Source organism: Lolium rigidum, unplaced genomic scaffold (genome assembly GCF_022539505.1).
Source record: "Lolium rigidum isolate FL_2022 unplaced genomic scaffold, APGP_CSIRO_Lrig_0.1 contig_42439_1, whole genome shotgun sequence".
NCBI lineage: Eukaryota > Viridiplantae > Streptophyta > Magnoliopsida > Poales > Poaceae > Lolium > Lolium rigidum.
This window is the reverse complement of record NW_025900535.1, coordinates 1-25,501: the sequence shown is the minus strand read 5'-3', so window position 1 is coordinate 25,501 and position 25,501 is coordinate 1. Positions and strand designations below refer to the sequence as shown.

The 25,501-nt window shown below is 44.2% G+C and overlaps 2 protein-coding genes and 1 long non-coding RNA gene across 3 annotated transcripts; 1 reads left to right on the top strand and 2 right to left on the bottom strand.

Annotated features, from left to right (window-relative positions):
- Positions 1-619: 619 nt before the first annotated feature.
- Positions 620-1,759, bottom strand: LOC124681420. The gene is made up of 2 exons (XR_006995860.1): positions 1,534-1,759; positions 620-903 (listed from the first exon to the last, which is right to left on the bottom strand). It is a non-coding gene; the product is annotated as an uncharacterized LOC124681420 (long non-coding RNA).
- A 695-nt stretch (positions 1,760-2,454) lies between these two features.
- On the top strand, positions 2,455-3,683 carry LOC124681422. The gene is made up of 6 exons (XM_047216346.1): positions 2,455-2,522; positions 2,696-2,771; positions 2,857-3,152; positions 3,245-3,431; positions 3,518-3,612; positions 3,665-3,683. Exons 1-6 carry the CDS (start codon positions 2,455-2,457, stop codon positions 3,681-3,683), a joined length of 741 nt encoding a protein of 246 aa, XP_047072302.1.
- A 7,517-nt stretch (positions 3,684-11,200) lies between these two features.
- On the bottom strand, positions 11,201-13,097 carry LOC124681421. Its single transcript, XM_047216345.1, has 3 exons — positions 12,751-13,097; positions 11,883-11,959; positions 11,201-11,752 (listed from the first exon to the last, which is right to left on the bottom strand). Exons 1-3 carry the CDS (start codon positions 13,095-13,097, stop codon positions 11,661-11,663), a joined length of 516 nt encoding a protein of 171 aa, XP_047072301.1. The 3' UTR covers positions 11,201-11,660.
- Positions 13,098-25,501: the final 12,404 nt, after the last annotated feature.

The following is a 25,501-nucleotide window of genomic DNA, read 5'->3' as shown; positions in this document are numbered from 1 at the left end:
AGCTGTGGATCTGTTCCGAACCTGGAAGAATATAGAATATCCCTTAACACGGACATAAGACTGGACCAGAGAAGGTACAATGTCCCCACAGCTTCACAGGTGGCCGCGATGTGGGTTGAAGGTAGTGACCCGCAAAACACTTTTGATAGGCAGGTTGTCGTGCATGGCAAAGGGGACCGTCCTATATTTATTAGAGCTTACTATGGTTGCTATGATCCTTTGGCGTATCCATTATTCTGATCTACGTACATAGCTAACTCAATAACCTAGGTACAGAGTTGTAGACCACATGGAAACCTTACACATGTCGTGATAATTTGGAGCATACATATTGGCGAGTTCCTTTTCTATTTAGGATGCATACATATTGTCAATTGTGTGTTTTTCTGTACATTACTTCATCATCAGCAAATCGATACTGTAGAACGTGAATGTCAAGCTTTTTACACTTACATGCAAGAAGCTTGGCGTAACTGTCACCAGCTATCTGGTCCGATTGCATTCTGAGAGAGATTTTGTCCTATTCGTACTTCAAAAGAGATTTTCCTACATAAGATAGATAAAAAATTAGTAACATCATTAAACTTCTTTAGAGTTTCATAAGAATTAGAAATCTGAATTATTTCTAACAGTATCTTGAAACCGTTAAGTGAAACCTCAATATCAAAGATGTAATTTGAAATGCAATGTAGCAGAGTTATAAACATACTAATTATTTAGAGGATAGAAGGTAGGTAGGCTTACATGCCTACTTCTGAATAGGAATTTTGGTTGAAGCCAACACCGAAAGTCAGAGAGGAAGCATCATACTCTGATCTTGACAGTTCAATCTTGAGCGCACCTGTTGTTTACTTTTCCTTATGACATCAACACCATTAAAACCCCAAGTCTCTAATTTAGTTCCTATGCACAAGAGTTAAAACAACAGCGACCAAACATCAGGTCCAGTCTTGAGCACAATCATTCCACACATAATACACAAGCACACATAGCACATTAGGAAGATCAGAATCTTGTGTGGCGGCAAAGTAGTGCCCCAGATTATTATCAACTACCAGTGATAGAAGATCATCCACTGCACTAACCACTTTGTCATGCTCGCAAAAGAAACACATCAACAGAAGTCCATTGAACAAACAAATTGCCTCATCCCGAAGCTGATCATATTATAAAATTTTAAGGCCATCCTAAGTGAATGTAAGTAGTAGTATTGCACATAATCAAACTGAGAAAGTAAAACTAACGATATCCGAATACAGTATGTGATTTGAAAATTGGCAACGAAGTTCATTTTGTACTTGGGTAGTCTGAAATTCTGAACCAAACAAATAGTTCACGAATACATGATAAACACAAGTATGAAAATATTGTATCAGGCTTTTCAGATAGCCCGTAGCCTCAAGCCCAAATTGGCCCGGATTATGTCAAGAAACTAACATGGCACAACAAATTGCTCCCTATCTAAAATTGCATTAAAGACTTTTGGTGCAAACCAGCACAAGCCACTGTCATTGTGTCTTGCGGGAAGCGTACCTGGGCACACGTGCGAGGAAGACGAAAATATCCTGGGCTTCAGGACATCTTATTCTCTGATGGAGGGCGCAACGCAATTGCAGACGGGACAAGGCATGGAGGCAGGGCTTCGAGGAGGGGGCCGGTCGATGTGGAGGCAGGGTGTCGGCGGCGTGGAGGGCAGCCTCGATTCCCCAACTATTCTCTGGCGATTCCCAAGAGTTGAGGGCGTGGCCTCGCTTCTCCGGTGTTGAGGATGTATCCCTCCCGTGGAAGCCGGGATCGCGCGGCTGCGGCGGCGAGGAATGCTCCGGTGGTGGATGCCGACCTAACGGAGGCGGGCTCGCGCGGCACAGGTGGCATGCAGGCTCCAGTGGCGGGCATCGACCTAATCGGGGGCGAGCTCGCGCGGCACAAGCGGTGGCGGACAGGGAATCGCGGCGGTCTTGCGTGCAGGGCGGCGATGTGGCACGGAATCGGCAATGGAGAAGGCGGGTGGCTGCGTCTGCGGATCCAGTGGAGACGGGGACCGCCCATCCACCTCCTTTTGCCCCTCCCGCTGGGTGCCCTGGCCTTCCGTTGGCTTCCGGTCGCCTGGACGAAGAGGACGGAGGAAGTTGTCGTCCAGGCCATCGGCGGCGAGGCAGGACAGCGGGGTCCGGTCGACGGCGGTGGGTGGGGGGCGTCGGGAGAGCCAGCGAGTACTGTGAGTGCGACTTTTTTTTTTGACGCCAATATCTGGATTATATTAAGTAAGGACAACAAGAAAATACAAGAACTATCCAGACACGGAACAGCTGTCTCCAAACTACAGAAAGAACCCAAAACAAAGTAAAAAGCCAGGTAAGTCCTTGGGATCTTCTGGAACACCCGTGATCGGCCACCGCCTTCGCCGACGCCTCAACCTCGCCGGAGAACGGAGTGCGACTTTTGTTTACGGCGATGAGACATGGAGTGAGGACGACATGGAGTGAGGTCGGCGAGCTAATCTCGGGCCTGTCGGCCGTCAGGTGTGCGTGGGCCGTGGGCCGTGGACTGCTCTTGTCTCTGCTACAATTTAGAAAAACAAATTGCCCTCAAATTTTCATTTTTAATGATTTTGAAGGTCTTTTTTGGTTAGGAATGATTATCCTTATTGAATAAATACTAATTTCTGTGTCATTAAAAAATTATAATCATGCAGGTCATCCTGTGGTCTATGGATGTTAAATTTCATGGAATATTTCACGGGGGATATTTTATCCGACATTCCTGAACAGGTATATTTGCTCCATATCGCTATACTTATTCCATGTTGTATCATTATTACTTGAAAACTAACTTTAGTTACTGCTTGATTAATAGGTTAATATGACCGATTTTAGAAACAAATTAGCCATAATTTTGGTGGATTCACATTTGAATGATGATAATATAAGGAATCAAGACTTGAAAGATGATGAAGAACAAACATTTGATCCTACTGATTGTGTCATTGTGGATGGACCTCCTAATAACATTAAAACATCGAAACTAGCGTCACAAATTGGGTTCATCTCGCAATCATTGCTTCTGTTACCATCTGCCAATCCAACAGACCAGGAATTAATAGATGAACTTTGCCTATACATCAGCACAGTTGATGATATCCCTTCACTAGAGTAAGCAACATTTTTTTTCATTTTATTGTATTGTTCTAATAAATTGCGATAGCATACTTGTAATTGTAATTGACATAATTCTAATTTTAAAGGACCGAATGGGTTAAAAGTTCGAGTCCTTATCCTATTAGTCTTAATTTAAGACAAATAAGTAGCATACTAAAAATGAATGAAAATATGGACGTTAGTTGCTTTAATATGGCTGTACGGATACTGGCGTGGCACGACATCCAGCTTGCTAGGGATGTCCCAGTCCACTACATGGATTTGAACTTCTGTGTAAGTTACTATAACTACATACTAAATCTATTTATATGTGACTCACTTGTGGCATATACTAATGTTTTTTATTATTATTATTTTAGTTGATGTCTCAATATGCTCGAGATCCAAGTCGTAGTGACTATCCTGACGTTGCTCGGTTGGCTCAGTTGTTTCTTAGCTGGCCTGACAACAATGAGTATCATATATCTGAATGCAATATGGTAAGAATTCAATCCTTCATTCTTAAGAGTCAATTATCTGTTATAATGATTGCTATATTTTTAAATGTATCGGTGCAGATTTTATTGCCTTGGGATATTGTTGGGTTATTCCAGTTGTTCGTCTTGGATCGGCACAAAAAAGTTATCTCTTTTTTGGACCCGCTTCCAATACCATATTTGGCGAAGACTATACTTAAAAATGTGGCCGATAATTTTAATCTTGCCCTCGAAGTTGCAAACCCTGCATCAAAGGATGACATAACTAAATGGGGTTGCAAGGCTCCCAAAGTTCCAACAAATCTAGACGAGTAAGAATCTTAACAATGTGTTACAATCTTAACGTATTTATTCGACCCGCAATGTAACATTATATGCATGCAGTGCTCTGTCGGGTTATTTGGTTTTTGAGTTCATGCATTCATGGTACGATGGATTGCTACATTTTCCAGTACCCATGGTGAGTATTTACACATGTTCATTTGCATACACTTTGCACATGTTTTTTATAACAATGTTGTATAATGCATATATAGGACGGTTTTCAACTAAGGAAGCGATTTTTGGTTCACATCCTGAAGTATGAAGCAAATGAAGCTTTAAGCAATATCCCAGCCATTGCACGAAGCCTTATTGATCGCACAAAAAAGTGGACCTTCAAGAAAGAACCGTCATCCACGAATAAATAGAAGATAAAATGTTGCTTAGTTATTTTATCTGTCACTCATATTTCGCCATGTATCAAGAATACATAGATGGACCTTCAAGAAGAAACATAATACAAATTGTTGCTTAGTTTATTTTTTTAAGTATTTTTACAACTAATTCTAAATACATTTATGTGATTGTAAATTTTATGTAAATGTGGATTGTGTGTTTTAGGCGCTCTCACACCTCTTAGGCATAAATGGCTTGGTAAAATACATGACAAACGATCACAATATATGTTTTTATTACATAGGACAAGACGTGCATTGCACGTGCACGCTTACTAGTGTTAGTTAGGGAAATAGGCGCCTGATATCACGGACAAGAGTTGGAGCTTCGGGCTCTTGTGCGGACGCCAGGATTAATCGATCGGTTAATTTTGGCTCAAGCGTCTATGTAAGCACCGCGCATTGAACATGCTCTTAGTGTGATTCTGAAGTGTTAATTTTTTTTTGTTTTTTTCTTCCTTTGGTACGATGTTTCTCTTTTTCACCAATGAAACTATCAACTAAGGAGCATGCATGTGTGCTGAGGCCGCTGAATATTGATCACTCGCACATACGTTTCAAATGATGTCATCATCTTTGTAAGTCGAATCTGAACTCTGAAGGTCAACAAATTGTTCCATTTGAGCAAAAGTAGAGTCCTCGGTCAAGCTGATTTTTGCTACCCATGCATTCTCATGCATAGCCCTCTTGACCGTCCAAGGGTTCTCCATGGCCACCCAATTTTTTTCATTAATTCTTTCCATTCTAATCAAGGACATTGCAATCAAAGAGCTCTTGCGAATTTGTCAACACATAGCACACAGAGGCCACCAAGATCCTTTGGGTGGCAAACCGTGTCCCAGTTGACCTTGCGTATTGCCCGCCAAAACTCAATTTTCTTCATGTTGTTTAGCACATCCTATGGAGTATTGAGGGGGGTCAAGTGGTAGATAACTTGAGATGATAGCATGGATTTCACTAGGACGGTGCGGCTGGCCATGTTAATGTATTTTCCATGCCAAGTGGGGACTTTCCCAGCCATTTTATCCTCAAGGCGTTGAAAATCAACTCTTCTCAAGCATGCATTATGGTCTAGAGAAAAAACAGGGAGGTATATCTTTCCATGAGTTGGTCGTAAGATGAATCAGTACCATCACTACAGGAATGGGAGGCTACGCCGAGGGCCAGGCTATACGCCGACAGCCAAAAGTTGGGGCCGTTGGCGTATGGCCCGGCCAGGCCAGCCTGCAGTCCGACCCTCGGCGTAGAGTTACCGTCGGCGTAGCGAGGTCTACGCCGAGGGCTGCCCCAGGCATATGTTTGGCCCTAGGTGTAGACAGGGCTACTCGGCGTAGGCTATTTTTCAAATTTGTCTAATTTTGTAAAAATCATAACTAATTCATATGATGTCAGAAAAATGCGTATAAGGTATCAAAATATTCAGAAAAGCATCCTCTATCCGTTTATATCAAAATCAAGCATATTTGAATCATGTACAATACCATATTAACATACTAACAATTTAAACACTTTCTTATATGTCCTCGGGTTCCCGTTTTGGCCAGATGGAAATTTAAACAAAGTCAGAAAATTCCGTGGAGCCGCATGGAGTCATTTTATGTGTCCTAGTAACCACTCCAAAAGTCGGAATCAGGATACGGCAATTATTTTGGAAAACCCTTCACAAACAGGGCTATCAAGTCCGAAGTTCTATGACTCTTAGGGGAAATGAGTAGGAAACGGCCCGTGATACCGCATAGTTTTTCGGAACGATGTCATATTTGGCACGTGTGGGGTCCCTAGGATGGGAAGCAAGGCCCCGGGAGCGGATTTCCAATCCTACCCATGGGCGATGGTTTTTTTCAATTTCGGGGTGCCAAAAAGGGTTTTTTTTTGTGAAGCAGCTACATGGGGCGCACTTTAGTATTGTGCGAGACCTCTGCATAGTGGTAGGACACCGACTTCGTACCATATATCACATGTCATATGTGCGTGCTAGCTATCTGAGAATCCATGCGGCTTCCTGCGGTGTCCGGTCGAATCTGCCAGAAACTGACCGGATTTAAACTAGGGGTACACTTTCCGTCGCTCAATAAATTCCGATAAAAAATTTTTAGGTCTACGACACATCACTTTATGTGCTAATTTTTTTCCATTTAGCGCGATGGTGAACGGGTGCACCAGCGCGCCCAGTACGGCCATACCACATCTTCGTGGGGGCCCATTTTGGCCAAATGACAATTTAAACGAAGTCAAAAAAATCCTGTGGAGCCGCATGGCATAATTTTATGTGTCCTATTAACCACTCCAAAATTTGGAATTAGGATACGGCAATTATTTTGGAAAACCCTTCACAAATAGGGCTATCACATTCGGAGTTATATGGCTTTTAGGGCAAATGAGTAGAAAACGACCGGTGACATCTCATAGTTTGTCGGAACGAGGCCATATTTGGCACATGTGTGGTCCCTGGGATGGGAAGCAAGGTCCCGGGAGCGGATTTCCAATCCGACCCATGGGCGATGTTTTTTCATTTTCGGGGTGTCAAAACGGTTTTTTTTTGTGAAGCAGCTACATGGGGCACATTTTAGTATTGCGCGAGACGTCCGCGTAGTGGTAGGACACCGCCTCCGGACCACATATCACATGCCATATGTGCGCGCTAGGTATCTGGGCATCCCTGCGGCTTTTTGCGGTGTTCCGCCGAATCTAGTGGAAACTGACCGGATTTGAACTAGTGGTACACTTTCCGTCGCTCAATAAATTCCGCGAAAAATGTTTTTAGGTCTATAACACATCACTTTATATGCTATTTTTTGTCCGTTTAGCGTGTTGGCGAACGCTGCACGAGCGCGCCCGGTACAGCCATTTCGCATCTCCCGAGGAGGTTGTTTTGGCTAGATGGCAAACTGGACGTCATGTTTGGATTACTCTAATTTTTAGGTTTAAATGATGATATGGATGTTATATTTAGATTCCTCTCATTTTTCTGATCGATTTAGACATATTATTTGTATTATTTCGATTTTTCAAGTTAAAGATATTAATTATTCCATATTAAATAGAAAAAAGACCAAAAAATCATTTTATTGTTGTTTACTTAAGTAATTATTTGGAATTCAAAAATAAAGAGGTGTGACATCACGGTCCAAGGGTTAATAGGGTTGATATGCTATTATTATTAGCAAGGCGAATGGAACCAAGAAGTTAAGCGTGCTGCAGTAGTGTGAGGATGGGTGACCGACTGGGAAGTTTAACCATTATTGTAATTTAACCTAAGATTAAGCATACTTACAGTTAAAAGTGTCTTGGGTGAAAGATAAACAAGTAATAAAGAAAAAAAAGAAAAAAAATAATGGTGTAAAATAAATAAAAATTTAAAACTATATGCTGAGGGTTTTGCCGTCGGCATAGCCAAAAATGATTTTTTTCGATTTTTTTTTGGATTTTTTTTTGAAAATGGAAATTTGATTTTTTGAAATTTGTATGCCGGCGGTTTTGCCATCGGCGTAGCGTCCTACACCGAGGGCCGGGCTACGCCGACGGCAATGGTGACTCTGCCGAGGGAGGTAGCCGTCGAAGAGATATGCCGAGGGCGTCCCTCGGTGTAGCCTATGCCGAGGGCCAAAACAGGCTACGCCGAGGGTTCCCGGCCCTCGGCATATCGCCCCATTCCTGTAGTGTATAGTGGTCGCGGAACTACTGTGTGATCCATAATTTATTTGTTGTGTACTTATGTGGCATTAATTTTTGAACACATATTGATCAAGTGATTGGCAAAAGGTGTTGTCTTTGAAGAACATAGTCGATTATATTCTATTTTATTCAATTTACCGTGGATGAATTGTTTTGTGTTTTATCTTGTCCTATGCAAGGTCCCTAATATATGCCATCTGACGGGGCAAGATAAGCTAACACCAAATTCAAGATATTTTGTAAACTAAATTGAGTTATATGTGCACCAACCTCCAACCTGACCATGGATGCATGGGGTGGGTGGCAATTAAGAACTACCGCTTGTTTCACTAAATTGAGTTATATATATATGCATGTTGGGTTCCACATCGCAGATCAGCTAGCGGAGGTGCAGTAGCAGCTCACAACAACCAATGAAAATACACAATTTGGATGTTGCCGCCTTGCAAGGGAATAGGACGCATCGGGATAGCGAAGGTTTAGGGTCTAGGGTGCTGCTGCAACTCGCAACAAATTGAGCCTATGGCTAGGGCGACAAAGTGATGGGAGGCTCGCTTTCTGCCCTCTTCGCTTGCACGCACCGTGAGCTCCAGTGGGGGAGCTTGAACGAAATCTTAGAGGGAGCGAAACAGCAAATGACATTGATATTTTTTTGAATGCTAAATAGTACGAGTATGACAAGTTAGAGTTTGTATTATTTCAACAAACTTTAATAATCAGATTGAGTGGCAAGCAGTGGGAGTAATCAATAAATAAAATTGTAGATAGAATGTCTTTAATTTTATTGATAGATTCACACCCATCTTTTGCAAAACAAATCAATGGTTTGTTCTTAACCATCGCTACCGTTTACCCACATAGCAAAGCAAGAATCTGTAAACAACAATTGACATGACGTCAATGGACCTTTCTCCAATTAAGATGCAGGACTCTGTGCAAAACCAGACGAGTGGGAGTACAAATTTTAGTGGAAACAGAAAAAAGTTGCCGGTAGGGAGATAGATAGTAGCTTGGATCATTCAGCATTGCAAGATAGCAGGTGCAGTTGGCTTCAGTTTCGAGCCGAGAGAGGAGAGGCGATGGTGGCTGCTGCTAACTAAGCCCGGCGCCGGAGACCAGTGTGCGCACGGCCGCGACGATGCAAGCCCCGCCGTAGCCAGCCGGGCAGTCACTCACCCCCTGCGCCACTGGCCCCTGCCAGGCTGCCCCCAGCCCCCCACGTCGCCACGCGACCACGTTCCCCGCGGCCATGTCGAGGAGACGGTCATAGCTCGGCTCCTGGTTTTTTTGACGCTCCCAACATAAAGTAGAAAGAGAAGGCTAATTGGGCCTTAGGGCATCTCCAGCGGCCCGACGCATTTTAATATCCGCGAGCGTTCGTTTGTGTCGCGCTGCGGACGCAAAAATGATCATTTTTGTCCGCGCGTCTGTTTGCGTCTGGGGTCTGCTCCAGCGGGGCGACGTATTTTTTTTCTACAAGTTTTACAGTGATTGGCATTTTTAATAGCCGTTCATCTGCCCTGATCTGATGGTGGTAAATAGATGGAACCAAACAGACGGAACCAAAATCGTAGGACCGGAACCAAAATCTATGGGACCGGAACCAATAATATATTTTACGAAGATCGTAAAAACCGAACAACCTTTAGATCCGCCAAACTATTGGATTAGTCTGCACCAATCTTAAAGTCACCCAAGTCTATTTACCCTGTTTTCCTCACCCATCTCTCGCATCTCTCACGGATGAACTCTCGTATCTTTCTCCCAATTCCGATGGGCGATGGCAGGCGAGGCAAGGATCAGCGGCGGTGGCCTGTCGCGCGCTACCCGGCACTGCCAAGTACTGCCCCCTGCTGGCCTCGTGCGACGGCCTCCGCTTGCTCGGCATCGGCCGCGCCGCCGGCCACAGCGTTGGGCAGTACCTCATCTGCAACCTTACACGTGAGTGGAGCAACCTCCTGCGGCCCTCCGGCAAGTACTGCCTCCGTCTTCAACATCCACGAGCCCTCCGGCAAATACTGGCTCCGTACTAGCTATGCCACGATTGAGTTGTTCATCAGCGGCCAAGCACCGTACTACTACGTCTTGCCTTGTCGGCTGGTAGCGACGTGCCACGGAGGCTGAGCGTGCATGTCACGCCCATAGAGCAGATCGTCGCATACCTGGCGGAGACCCGACCATGAATTTGGAAGCTTCTACAACCTTATAATGCTGGCTCCACGGACACTTGCAGAGTTGCAGTGGCTGCAGCACACGGATTCTGGGCTCACTGGCAAGATGGTGGCGTTCGACACCGTGGCCGGCCGAGAAATTCCGGCAAATGCCTCCTCCGCCCGTGACTTGGAAGTAGAACTCGAACCTGCTCGTCGTGGACGGGTCCTCATGGTGCGAGCTGGGCCATCTCACCTATGTGCGCTCGGCAGCTACACTGGCGTTGCCGCCAGTGGAAAAGAGAGGTGGGAGTGTCAGCACCACATCGAGGTGCCGTGGCAAGCGGACAGTCTGCTCGTCGCGGCAGGTGACGGCCGGGGACAAGGTTTGACTGATAATAATGAGATGGAATGGCTACAAGTCTACAAGGTTTTACTGGTTCTTTCTTGTTGATACCGAAGTTGCTGAAGCCGATGATTCTCTTACGTATTTTGACTGATGTTTTACTCGTAGAGATGGAGACCACCACCGCCACCAGCCATAGTTGGTGTGATACACCGCTGTTTAGGGACCGTTTTTCTTATATACGTATAAATATTTTCTTCAAAGAGAATGCACTCGATCTCATTGTTGGTGATATGACACAACCATTACTCATTGGTCTGGGATACTCAATCTAATAGAAAACTCATGAAAACTGGGAAAATTTCGTACTGACAGTGCATATGCTTTTCAAAACAGAGTGCGATGCCTAGTAGCCTCTATGGCATGTCTACTTTTCACTTTCAGTTAATCTTTGCTTCTTCATGTCTTCACACATTCGTAATACTTCAGCAGTATTATGCCTGAAGTTTAAACACGAGGCCGACAAGTAATAGCCCTTAGCGGTGTATGACTTGCCTGCTCAAGCCACAACATTAGATCGTCCACAAGAACAAAATGCTCAAAAGCAATTAAGCTCAATCTGATCGAGGCAGAGTCAACACATAAGCATATCATAGTAGACTACTATAGTACTATCAAATGAAATGACAAGACTGGACATCAAAGCACATCCATTCTCAAGAATATTCTCCTACAGTGTGTTTGTCTAGGTAAAAACACCATGTGAAATTCATAGCTTAGCACAATAATTCATGCTCGTAGATAAAGTACTAACGGCGTTGCCCAACATTGTTCGCATACTATCGTTTTAGGATAAGAATGAAGGACTTCAAAACTCTTGGAAAACAGAAAGCATCCTTTTCCAGGTTCGCTTAAAGAGTATTGTCCTGTAGGAGACCATCTCTAATCTGCTGGGCGACATCCTTGACGGCTCCAGGACCATGGGGGATAAACACTGAAGAGGATTTGGACGAGGCCCCAATCTCCTCCATGGTGCCGAAGTACCAGGTCACCAGAACCATATCCGTGATGTCCTTTGCAGTGGTACCGTGCACATTCTCTAAGATTGCGAGGACGCTGTCTCTCAGCCCATCAACAAGCTACTTGGACTCAGTTTCTCCTTCAGCTCTCTTGATGTGAAGAATCTTCTCTGCTTCGGTTTTTTCATTGACTGCCGACCTCATTCTGGCCGCTGTTTCACAAAATAAAGGAAGATATCAATACAAAACTGAGCATCAACCCCAGCGGAGAATAAAATCATAATATCGTCTAGTATTAATCTGATGCATATGGACTGAAAGCAACCGATCATTGGCACTTACCTGCATTGATGTCATTCATGTGTATATATTCACAGAATACTGTAAAGGATTTAACTACCACAAACTGTAAATCTGACCTTCAAACACAAAAACTATATGTTAGAGCTAGCTGCTGGTTATGACCAAACCAATACAAGTAGCAGTGAATTATCTTTCGTTTTTTTGAAAGATCAATGCGCCATTTCATTGATTAGCATAGGGGAAACTGTACATGGAATGCCCTAAAGTAACAGCAACCACTGCGGTGGCTGTTTTAGTTGTGGATATATAACATATGTGCTTGGTCTACAGTAACCGCAGGCACTCCGGTGGGCGTTTCAACAAAACGAATATTGCAAGCAGATGGTACTACTCGTCACAACCATACAACAGGACTTTGTGATCTGTTGGGATGAAAAGCCCCCTGTGGCATAACTCCTATAAGTGAATAGGCTTGCTTTCATCCTATAATTGTACCAGTCAAACGAAGGATCCGAGGCCATGCACTTTCATAAATATATAACTAGCCCTACCAGCAATATTGTATCTAGTGTTGAACATGTAATAGCATGCCCTTTGCAATGTGATTATAACATAAATAAAAAAATTTCTAGAGTTTGTTGACTGAATGTTGTCCGCATCCTTGGGGATTAAGCTAACCACTTTAAATAGTTAACACCAAGATTAGCAAATTCTCTGTACAAAATTGAAACATGTGCAAGAACGTAATATGGTAGTGCTGGTGCATAGCTGTGATGCAAATTCAAACCTAATGAAAAACTAGATTGAACAAACTAAAATGATAAATATCTGCTCTGTCCTGTTCGCTGTTTGCTGTGACAATCAATGCGAAGAGCAGGACGGGGGCCAATGATGAATCGGAGCTTACCGACGGCAACAGAGGCGATCGAAGGAGGCGACGTGGACGGGGAGGCAGAAACGCATCCGCCGTGATCTCGGGCTGCGCTCGTCAGGTAGGGGGTAGGGGCTGGATGCTCCCGGCGATCCTAGCGACATTCCGGCCGATCCCCGCGACGGAGGGGACGGGTCCGTGACTCTGCCGGCGATCCCCGTGACGGAGGGGAGGGGGCTGCGACGGAGAGGGTGGCGGCGGCTGGCGTCTGGCGGCTGCGACCGAGGGAGGGGGCGGCGGCTGGCAGCTGGGATGGCGATCAAGGCAAAGATAGCGGCCGGGTGATCGTCTGGACGTTGATTTCCTTGTATTGCAGCAGCCATCAAGTGGAGATCGCGGCCGGGTTCTCAGGTCCCTGCCGCAGCGATCAAGGAGAGAAGATCGCGACGGGGATGTCCTACGGCAGCCACAGGATCACGGCTGGGAAGATTTTCTGTGGAAACGGATCTAGGCAAGACGTTGTTGACTTTCAAAATGTCCGTTTGGAATTGTTATAGTACCATAGAAGTTACACACCGATTTAATTAACGGTTACGAAAATTTATATTAGACGGAACCTATATTCGATTAGACGGAACCTCGGTTCCATGCCAATCACCGTAAAAGAGCTCTTTTTTTTCCTTTTTTCCCTCTTCTCCATTTAAACATAGTTTCAAATATAATATTTTGAAACATGATTTTACACAAACTAACACATAGTTTGGAACATGGTTTACACAAACTAACACATAGTTTGAACTATGGTTGACACAAATATAAAATTTTAAAAAAAAGAAGCCAGTTGTGTTGATTTCCGTATGTTCGCTGCCAAGAAAGAACATTCAAAGGCACCCAGTCACCCAAACTGGAAAATCCAGCGGGAGGAGATGGTTCCCTTATTGGTTCTACCGATGAAGCGAACATCCAGAAACCTCGACTACTGGCTTCGTCTGTCCCGTAGCCAGATTCGCTGCAAAGAAAGAATACTCAACGTTCTAACTATCGGTGTCGGAGCCGGAGTCGTCGGTGTGGTAGTGCTGCGGCGGGGCTGTGTCGTCGGACACCTTGACGATCATCTCGCCGTCCCCCTCGTAGAGGAAGGTGAGCTGGCAGTCGGGCTCGAGGTCGAGGTCACGGGCGAACTTGTCCCACCCCGTGTGCAGGTACATCTTGCCCTGCCCGTCGAACAGGCTCCACGGTCCAGCGGCAGAAGTTGCAGCTGGCCTCCTGTAGCTGCAAGTGTGCCGGCTCGACGCCGTCGACGAACTCGGCGAACTTGTCCGGTAGCCGCTTGATGGCGAGTGGGTCGTCGTCGATGCGGAGGAGGAACTCGAAGCAGCGCTCCTCCTGCGAGGACGAGGAGGGCGCATGCGACGGCGAGCGTGGGGCCGTAGGCTGCTCCACCACGGCGGCCCCTGCACCGGCCACGGGGGCGCCCAGGGCCGCGGCCTCGACCGCCTCGCCGGCCACCAGGACCGGCCATGGACTTCCTCGCGGGCTTGGCTGCGTCGCAGGAACACCTCGGCGGCGCTACGCTCGAGCTTTGTGGCGGCTAGGGTTTCTTTGGAGGAGTGGATGAGGAAGAAGAACGCGCGGCCCTTTTATATAGGCCGGCGGCATGCGGTGGCCGCGGGACGCGTGGCGTCGCCATTAACGTGGTTGGCGGAGGTGGGCGGCCGCTCGGCAGCCGAGGCATCGTCGCCATTAAACGTGGCGCAGAGTGCCGAAGCGACGCAGCTCTGCAGTCGCTGGTGCGTTTGAGAAGACGCATCGATGCAGGGTCGCTGCCAGGCGGGCCAGCCGAAACGTCCGCCAGACACGAGCGGACGTTTCCGGACGTCCGCAGAGACGCATCGGAGGCGCATATTTGGGCCAGGTTTGCGTCTCCGCGGACTGCCCGGTCACTTTGCGTTGGCCCGTTGGAACAGGCCCCAGAGGCATTTCCGATCACGACGGACGAAAACGGTCGCTGAGCGTCCGTTTGCGTCGCGCCACTGGAGATGCCCTTAGGCTGCAATCGTACATATGGGTGTTACGCATTTAGGCTGGGGGGGGCGACAGCCCAGGTTCGCCTCTGAGAAGCTCCGCCAGTGCACGAGCTCGGTATTTACTTGTGGCGGTCCTGTCCTGTCAGGTCCACTACAACTACTGACCAGCCCATCGTGCACTACAAGAAAAGTTGCCATGGCCGACGAAGTTGAAGTCGCGCCGTGGTTGCTGGTGTACCATGGCCGACGATTTTTGGTCCCTCCGTGGTGCATGTCAAAACTTTTTTTTCTCGTTTTTGAGGCCACCTAGCCCGACGAAAGCGGCCAAAACGTCGCGTATGGTGGCCCGGGACGTGGTGCATCTCGAAATCTCGGGTTCGCCGACCGAGTCAACGCAAATCCGCACCGCCGAGGGATGTAGGGCCCAGATGGCAGCCTCTCTGGCATTGTTTTTTTCTCGATCGCGCCATCTCGTTCAACGTTCTCCGATCGAGCCGTTTACGATGCAGGATCATGGGTCCCGCATGTCATCCTCTATGAACCAAAATTCTTTCTATTCTTGGATTTTTTTGACCCCCGATTTCGGCTACTTCCTTTTTCTTTTGATCCCTTGCCGCCTTGGAAACGTTGAGACCGCTGGCTGCTAAATGGGACCCGCATGTCATCCTCTATGTGCAATCAACTTTCTTTTCTTGGAGTTTTTTTGGCACCTCAAATTTGGTCACTTGCCTTTTCTTTCGATCCCCTGCCGCCTCTCAAACGGTGATACCGCTGTGCTAACTCGGGACCCGCATGTCATCCTCTATGCACTATAAAACTTTCTTTTCTTGAATTATTTTTGGCACCTCATATTTGGTCACTTACCTTTTTCTTTCGATCCCCTGCCGCCTCTCAAACGGTGATACCGCCTGTGCTAAATGGGACCCGCATGTCATCCTCTATGTACTATAAAACTTTCTTTTCTTGGAGTTTTTTTTGGCACCTCAAATTTGGTCACTTGCCTTTTTCTTTCGATCCCCGCCGCCTCTCAAACGGTGATACCGCTGCTGCTAACTCGGGACCCGCATGTCATCCTCTATGTACTATAAAACTTTCTTTTCTTGAATTATTTTTGGCACCTCATATTTGGTCACTTACCTTTTTCTTTCGATCTCATGCCACGTTTGAAACGTTGAGGAACCTGCGAGCTCATGAGACCCGCATGTCATCCTCTATGTACTATAAAAGTTCATTTTCTTGGTTTTTTTTCACCCTCTGATTTTTGGCAATTTCTTTTTTCTTTCGATCCCTGCCGCCTCTCAAACGGTGATACCGCTGCTGCTAAATGGGACCCGCATGTCATCCTCTATGTACTATAAAACTTTCTTTTCTTGAATTATTTTTGGCTGCTCATATTTTTCACTTGCCTTTTTCTTTCGATCCCCTGCCGCCTCTCAAACGGTGATACCGCTGCTGCTAAATGGGACCCGCATGTCATCCTCTATGTACTATAAAACTTTCTTTTCTTGAATTATTTTTGGCACCTCATATTTGGTCACTTGCCTTTTTCTTTCGATCCCTGCAGCCTCTCAAACGGTGATACCGTTGCTGCTAAATGGGACCCGCATGTCATCCTCTATGTACTATAAAACTTTCTTTTCTTGAATTATTTTTGGCTCCTCATATTTGGTCACTTGCCTTTTTCTTTCGATCTCATGCCACGTTTGAAACGTTGAGGAACCTGTCGGCTCATGGGACCCGCATGTCATCCTCTATGTGCTATAAATGTTTATTTTCTTTATTTTTTTCACCCTCTGATTTTTGGCTATTTCCTTTTTCTTTTGATCCCTTGCCGCCTTGGAAACGTTGGGTAAGCTGCTGACTCATGGGACCCGCATGTCATCCTCTATGTACAATCAACTTTCTTTTTCTTTTGATCTCAAGCCGTATTTGAAACGTTGAGACCTGCTTGCTAAATGGGACCCGCATGTCATCCTCTACGTACAATAAAGTTTCTTTTCTTGGATTATCTTTGGCTCCACGATATTTTGTCACTTGCCTTTTTCTTTCGATCTCATGCCGCCTTTGAAACGTTGAGTAAGCTGCTTGGCTCATTGGTCCCGCATGTCATCCTCTACGAACAATAAAAGTTTCCTTTCTTGGAGTTATTTTTTACCCCTAATTTCTAGCTATTTGCCTTTTTCTTTTGATCTCCTGCCCCCTCTGAAACGATGAGGACGCTGTTGGCAGGTCGGTCCCACATGTTATCCTCTATGAACAATAAAAGTTTCCTTTGATGGATTTATTTTGAACCCCTAATTAATTTCTGGATATTTCCCCTGCCGCCTTGGAATCGTTGAGGATGCTGCTGCCTCATGGGTCCCGCATGTCATCCTCTCGAGACGGTAAATGTTTATTTTCTTGGATTTTGTTGACCAAACGATTTTTGGCTTATTTTTTCTTTCGATCACCTTCGGCCTTTAAAACGTTGAGGACGCCGGCGGCTCACGGGTCCCACATGTCAACCTCTATGAACAATAAACGCCGAGGATCTTGCTGCCTCATGGGTCCCGCATGTCATCCTCTCGGAACGAAAATGTTTCTTTTCTTGGATTTTTTACCAACAGATTTTTGGTTTATTTTTTCTTTCCATCCCCTGCCGCCTTTAAAACGTTGGCGATGTTGTTGGCTCATGGGTCCCGATGTCAGCCTCCCCGTACAAGAAACATATGATACCTTGATTATTTTGCAGACAATAAACAATGTATTGCGCTCTGAGCTATTTCAAACGGATAATTAAATCTTTATTTTTACATAAACAAACTTATATGTTGAATCTCCTTGTTTTTTGTCTTTGCGAAGCATAGGACTTTCCGTTTTTTAGAAAATTCGGAACTTTCTGTTTTGGAGTGGGCTGAAATTGTACGAGTCAAAAGGCCAAGCGGGATAGTTCGAAAGCCCGGATGTCCGAGATGCAGCCCAATTGAAATCTTTCTTCTTGGATTTTTTCACCCCTGATTTACGGCTACTTCATTTTCTTTTGGTTACGTGCCGCCTTGGAAACGTTGAGACCGTCTGCTGCAAAATGGGACCCGCATGTCATCCTCTACGTACAATAAAATTTCTTTTCTTGGATTATTTTTGGCTCCCGATATTTGGTCACTTGCCTTTTTCTTTCGATCCCGTGCAGCCTCTCAAACGGTGATACCGCTGCTTGCTAATTGGGACCCGCATGTCATCCTCTATGTACAATCAAGTTTCTTTTCTTGAATTATTTTTGGCTCCTGATATTTGGTCACTTGCCTTTTTCTTTCGATCGCATGCCACGTTTGAAACGTTGAGGAACCTGCTGCTAAATGGGACCCGCATGTCATCCTCTATGTACTATAAAACTTTCTTTTCTTGGATTATTTTTGGCACCTCATATTTGGTACTTGACTTTTTCTTTCGATCCTACTCTGCCTCTCAAACGGTGATACTGCTCTGTTGCTAAATGGGACCCGCATGTCATCCTCTATGTACTATAAAACTTTCTTTTCTTGGATTATTTTTGGCTCCTGATATTTGGTCACTTGCGTTTTTTCTTTCGATCTCATGCCACGTTTGAAACTTTGAGGAACCTGCTGGCTCATGGGACCCGCATGTCATCCTCTATGTGCTATAAAAGTTTATTTTCTATGGTTTTTTTCACTCTCTAATTTTTGTCTATTTCCTTTTTTCTTTTGATGCCTCGCCTCCTTGGAAACGTTGAGTAAGCTGCTTACACATGGGACCCGCATGTCATCCTCTATGTACAATCAAGTTTCTTTTCTTGAATTATTTTTGGCTCCGATATTTCGTCACTTGCCTTTTTCTTTCGATCTCATGCCACGTTTGAAACGTTGAGGAACCTCTTTGGCTCATGGGACCCGCATGTCATCCTCTATGTGCTATAAAAGTTTGTTTTCTTGGATTTTTTCACCCTCGATTTTTGGCTATTTGCCTTTTACTTTTGATCCCCTGGCCCCTTTGAAACGTTGAGTAAGCTGCTGGCACATGGGACCCGCATGTCAACCTCTATGTCCATCAACTTTCTTTTCTTGGATTTTTTTGACCCCCTAATTTCTAGCTACTTTCTTTTTCTTTTGATCTCAAGCCGCATTTCAAACATTGAGACCGCTTCTGCAAAATGGGACCCGCATGTCATCCTCTATGTACAATAAATCTTGGATTATTTTTGGCACCTCATATTTGGTCACTTGCGTTTTTTTCTTTCGATCTCATGCCGCCTTTGAAACGTTGAGTAAGCTGCTGGCTCATGGGTCCCCCATGTCATCCTCTACGAACAATAAAAGTTTCCTTTCTTGGAGTTATTTTTGACCCCTAATTTCGGCTATTTGCCTTTTTCTTTTGATCCCCTGCCCCTTTGAAACGATGAGGACGTTGTTGGCGAGTCGGTCCCACATGTCATCCTCTATGAACAATAAAAGTTTCCTTTGGTGGATTTATTTTTTACCCCTAATTAATTTACGGCTATTTCCTTTTTTTCTTTTGATCCCCTGCCGCCTTGGAAACGTTGAGGATCTTGCTGCCTCATGGGTCCCGCATGTCATCCTCTCGGAACGATAAATGTTTTCTTTTCTTGGATTTTTTACCAGCTGATTTTTAGTTTTTTATTTTATTTTCGATCCCTGCCGCCTTTGAAACGTTGACGGCAGCTGTCGGCTCATGGGTCCCCGATGTCCGCCTCCACGTACAAGAAACATGTGATATCTTGATTATTTTCCAGACAATAAACAGTGTATTTCGCTCTGAGCTATTGCAAACGGATAAATTAAATCTTCATTTTTACATAAACAAACTTATATGTTGAGTGTCCTCGTTTTTTGTTTTTGCGAAGCATAGGACTTTCTGTTTTTTTTGAGAAAAAACAGAACTTTCCTGTTTTGGAGTGGGCTGAAATTGTACGAGTCAAAAGGCCCAGCAGGATAGTTCGAAGGCCCGGATGTCCAGATGCGGCCCAATTGAAATCTTTCTTTTCTTGGATTTTTTTCACCCCTGATTTCTGGCTACTTCATTTTTCTTTTGGTCCTGTGCAAAATGGGTCCCACATGTCATCCTCTATGTACAGTAAATTTCTTTTCTTGGATTATTTTCGGGTACTGATATTTGGTCACTTGCCTTTTTCTTTCGATCTCATGCCGCCTTTGAAACGTTGAGGAAGCTGCTGGCGCTTGGGTCCGCATGTCATCCTCTATGAACAATAAAGTTTCCTTTCTTGGAGTTATTTTTGACCCCTAATTTATGGCTACTTCCTTTTTCTTTTGATCCCCTGCCGCCTTTGAAACGTTGAAAACTTTCTTTTCTTTGATTATTTTTGGCACCTCATATTTGGTCACTTGCCTTTTTCTTTCGATCCCCTGCCGCCTCTCAAACGGTGATACAGCTGCTTCAAAATGGGACCCGCATGTCATCCTCTATGTACTATAAAACTTTCTTTTCTTGGATTTTTTTGGCCCACGATATTTGGTCACTTGCCTTTTTTCTTTCGACCTCTGCCGCATCTCAAACGGTGATACCGCTGCTGCTAAATGGGACCCGCATGTCATCCTCTATGTACAACAAAGTTTCTTTTCTTGGATTATTTTTGGCTCTCGATATTTGGTCACTTGCCTTTTCTTTCGATCCCATGCCGCCTTTGAAACATTGAGGAAGCTGTGGCTCATGGGTCCCGCATGTCATCCTCTATGAACAATAAAAGTTTCCATTGTTGGAGTTATTTTTTACCCTAATTTACTGGCTACTTCCTTTTTCTTTTGATCCCTGCCGCCTTTGAACGTTGAAGAATCTGCTCGCTAATGGGTCCCACATGTCAGCCTCTATGGACGATAAACCTTTCTTTTCTTGGAGTTATTTTGACCCCTAATTTATGGCTATTCTGCCTTTTTTTGGATCCGTGCTGCCTTGGAAACGTTGAGGATGCTGCTGCCACATGGGTCCCGCATGTCATCCTCTCAGAACGATAAATGTTTCTTTTCTTTGATTTTTTTACCAACTGATTTTTGATTTATTTTTTCTTTCGATCCCCTGCCGCCTTTAAAACTTTGACGACGCTGCTGGCTCATGGGTCCCGATGTCAGCCTCCCGTACAAGAAACATGTGATATCTTGATTATTTTGCAGACAATAAAAAGTGTATTTCGCTCACGAGCTATTGCAAACGGATAAATTAAATCTTTATTTTTACATAAACGAACTAATATGAATCTCCTTGTTTTTGTTTTGTTTTTGCGAAGCATAGGACTTTCTTGTTTTGGAGTGGGCTGAAATTGTACGAGTCAAAAGACGTCCAGCAGGTTACAAGGCCCAGATGGCCAGGCAGCCCCAATTTATATCTTCCTTATCTTGGATTATTTTTTGATCAAAAGGCCCGAGGGGTACATCCTTTTTCTTTTGGTCATGTGTGCCTTGGAAACGTTGAGGACACTGCTGCCTCATGGGACCCGCATGTCATCCTCTATGAACTATGAACTCTAAAAGTTTCTTTTTCTTGGATTTTTTTTCACCCTCGATTTTTGGCTATTTCCTTTTTCTTTTGTTCCCCTGTAGCCTTGGGACCCGTATGTCATCCTCTATGTACAAAAAACTTTCTTTTCTTGGAGTTTTATTCCCCTAATTTTGGGCTACTTTCGTTTTCTTTTGATCTCAAGCCGCATTTGAAACGTTGAGACCGCTCGTTGCAAAATGGGACCCACATGTCATCCTCTATGTAAAATAAAAGTTTCTTTTCTTGGATTATTTTTCACGCTCTGATTTTTGGCTATTTCCTTTTTCTTTCGATCCCTGCTGCTTGGAAACGTTGAGGATGCTCGCTGCCTCATGGCTCCCACATGTCATCCACTATGAACAATAAAAGTTTCTTTTCTTCGATTTTTCACCCTCTCGCTTTTTGGCTATTTCCTTTTCATTTGATCCCTGCCGCCTTGGAAACGTTGAGGATCTTTGCAGCGTCATGGGACCCGCATGTCATACTCTATGTACAATAAAAGTTTCTTTTCTAGGTTTTTGGCTCTTGATATTTGGTCACTTGCCTTTTTCTTTCAATCTCATGCCGACTCTCAAAGGTACAATAAAAGTTTCTTTTCTTGGATTATTTTTGGCTCCTGATATTTGGTCACTTGCCTTTTTCTTTCGATCTCATGCCGTCTTTGAAACGTTCGGATCAGCTGCTACAACATGGGACCCTATGTCATCCTCTATGTACAATGAAAGTTTCTTTTCATGGATTATTTTTTGCTCACGATATTTGGTCACTTTCCTTTTTCTTTCGATCTCATGCCGCCTCGGCCCTCTGAAACGACGAGTAAGTTGTTGGCTCATGGGACCCGCATGTCATCCTCTATGTACAATAAAGTTTTTTTCTTGGATTTTTACCCCCGATTTTTGGTCACTTGCCTTTTTCTTTCGATCCTGTGCCGCCTTTGAAATTGTGGACGCTGCTTGGCTCATGGGTCCCACATGCCGACCTCTATGAACAATAATATTTCTTTTCTTGGATTTTTTTACCCCGATTTACGGCTATTTGCCTTTTTCTTTGGATCCCCGACCGCCTTTGAAACGATGAGGACGATTGGTGGCGCATAGCTCCCACATGTCGACCTCTAAGAACAATAAACATTTCTTTTCTTGGATTTATTGTTGACCTCTAATTAATGGCTACTTCGCTTTTTTTCGATCCCAGTACGCCTTAGAAACGTTGAGGACGTTGGCGGCTCATGGGTCCCATATGATAGCCTCTATGAAAAGTAAAACATTTACTTTCTTGGATTTATTTTTGACACCTAATTAATGACTACTTGGTTCTTTTCTTTTGATCCGTGACGCCTTTGAAACGTTGAGGGCCCTGCTGGCTCATGGGTCCAACATGTCGACCTCTATGAACAATAAGAGTTTCTATTGTTGCATTTATTTTTGACCCCTAATTTCGGCTATTTGCCTTTTTTCCATTGCACTGCCACCTTAGAAACGTTGAGGACGACTGCTAGTTGGGTCCTACATGTCGACCTCTTTGTACGATAAAAGTTTCCTTTCTTTGGATTTATTTTTGACCCCTAATTTCGGCTATTTGCCTTTTTCTTTCGAACTCCACCGCCTTTGAAACGTTGATGACGCTCATTGCAAACTGGGTACAATATGTCAGCCTCTTTGTGCGATAAACCTTTCCTTTCTTGGATTTTTGGACACCTGATTTCGAGCTACTTGCCTTTTTCTTTCGATCTCCTGCCCCCTTTGAGAAACGTCGAGAACGATGCTGGTTCGTGGGTCCCACATGTCATCCTCTCCGAATGATAAATGTTGAGGCCGCGGCTGCAAGATACGTCCCACATGTCAGCCTTGATCGTTGAATAAACGTTTCCTTTCTCGAATTTATATTTGACCCACGATTTCGGCTACTTTGCCGTTTCTTTCGATCCCCGCATATACGCTACTCCACCGAAAAACAGACCGGCATGTATTCATCACAATACTGGTAGCTAATTTAGGAAAAATGTGTTCATCACGGGATTCAAACAAAGATCTTCATCTCTGCTAAATTTTGATTTCACCAAAAACCGAACAGCGTGTGTTCATCACTTTAAGTTCACAAACACTATGGTTTCTCTATAAAATAAGGTCACCATCCGTTCCTTTATTGAAGGCATTTCCGAAAAGTGTCTTTGGCTAATGGGCACCAGTGCTCCTACTGTTTAAAATAAATATCAAATATCATACATATTTGTTTCAAAAAAATCTGAAAATGAATGTAGACATAATAAATAAAGTAACCTACAAGCGTGTAAAATTTTAATATGACATTCTTTATATTGTAGACTACACAAAAAGACAAAATCTGTTGAAATTTGGAGATTTGAAATATGCATACCCAGATCCACACGTTTGTTACTTTTGTGTAGCCAGAATTTTTTGTATTTGAAACTGAAATTTTGCACGTTTATGGGACAATTCATTAGCTACTCCATGATTTTTTTCTAATTTTTTGAACAAATAAATATATTTTTATTTTTTCTAAAATAGCAGGAGCACTGGTGCCCAAGAGCACCAAATCTCTTAATAGGCATTTGCGCCTAATAGCGTGAGCTTAGCTAATTTTTGAAGAAAAAAAAGATGTCCATTGTGGTATTCAGGACAAAGATCTTCATGTCTGCTACAAACCAGCATGTATTCATCACAATACGGGTAGCTAATTTGTGAAAAATATGTTCAGCACGGGATTCAAACAAAGATCTTCATCTCTGCAAAATTTTGATTTCAGCAAAAACCGAACGGCGAATGTTCATGAGGTTAAGTTCACGAACACTATGTTTTCTCTATAAAATAAGGTCACCATCGTCTCTTATTTCTCAAGGAAAAGCAGGTGGAAGTGTTGGGACGAACCACATGGGTGCTTCGGCTCTATGTTCAATCTTCTCTTTTTGTACTGCAATCTTGAGCCTATGGCGGGACCTCCATTGACGTGCATTACTGCACCAATTTGGCCTTGGACGTATCCATGTATCACGGGCGCGATTGTGGGTAGCAAAGACACGATCGGGTTTGAACAATTGGAAATCCGGTTACTGCAGACCTCTGCGTCGATTGGCGGGGGTAGCATGAAAATTGGGTGATTGAGTCAAGAAATAAAGAACGCCCCTTCAAATTGTTCAATCTTTCCCACCTTGCCTCTTCTACGGGGTCCAAGGTATGGGCGAGATCTCAAGAAAACGTAGCACCGTACCAAAGGATAAGACCTCGAGCTTGTTACCCATATGTAATATTGGAGGACCGAGGATGGGCCGATAACCTTTAACTCTGAATCCACGCGAGATCAGATTCACCGATAATGGACTCTGCTCTCATTGGTGCCGGGAACCAAGTGCGCTGGTGCGAAAATCCAAGAAATACATCTTCATCTTCATAATTATGATTATCACCATCATCATCTAATTCTTCATCATCTAATTCTTCATCATCGAATTAGTCTTCTTCTAATTCTTCTTCTTCTAATTCTTCTTCATCAGCATCATTATCTTCATCGGCACCTCCATCGCCTTGAGCCACATTTGCTTCATCATCTTCCATGACAGCATCTCCCTCGATTTGAGCGAAAATTGCAGCCACTTACGCTTCTTCATCTTCAATGACAGGGGCGTCAATGAGACGCGGGGCTGCATGTGTCCCTGCAATGCACAAAGATCAACCACAATGCAACAAGTAGGAACTACACTGAAAATTATCTCTTCTCTTCTATCTTCTATTTTCTACTACTATAAGGCACCAGTTTTTAACAAGACATGTACTTGACAATTCCAACAGTTGGTGTCCAAAATCTAACGGTTGGGATTAGAGGTATTCGCGTGAAAAAAATACCACACCGGTGTCCACGTGTTTCTAGAACCGTCATGTTTCCATTATGAAGAAAAATCGGAAGCGAGTCTCACACCGATATCACACGTCCCACTTGATAGTGATTAAGAAAGGTTCCAAATTTTTGTTCATATTTATAAACCGTATGCTCACACTTATTTTGATGGTATAACCAAATTATTAGTTGTATTGAAAGTTTGAACAACATTTAGAACGCAACTTTTATACATCGGTATTGCGAATCGTAATTGGTCCAACATGTGCAGCATGCCATTTACTAGTTAAGACATAAAACAAAGACTCACCACAGGTATATGGTTCCCAAACCAGAACATCTCCATACGGATATGTAGCTGCGTATACACGATGTAGGTGTGAACTTGTACCATATCCGGGAAT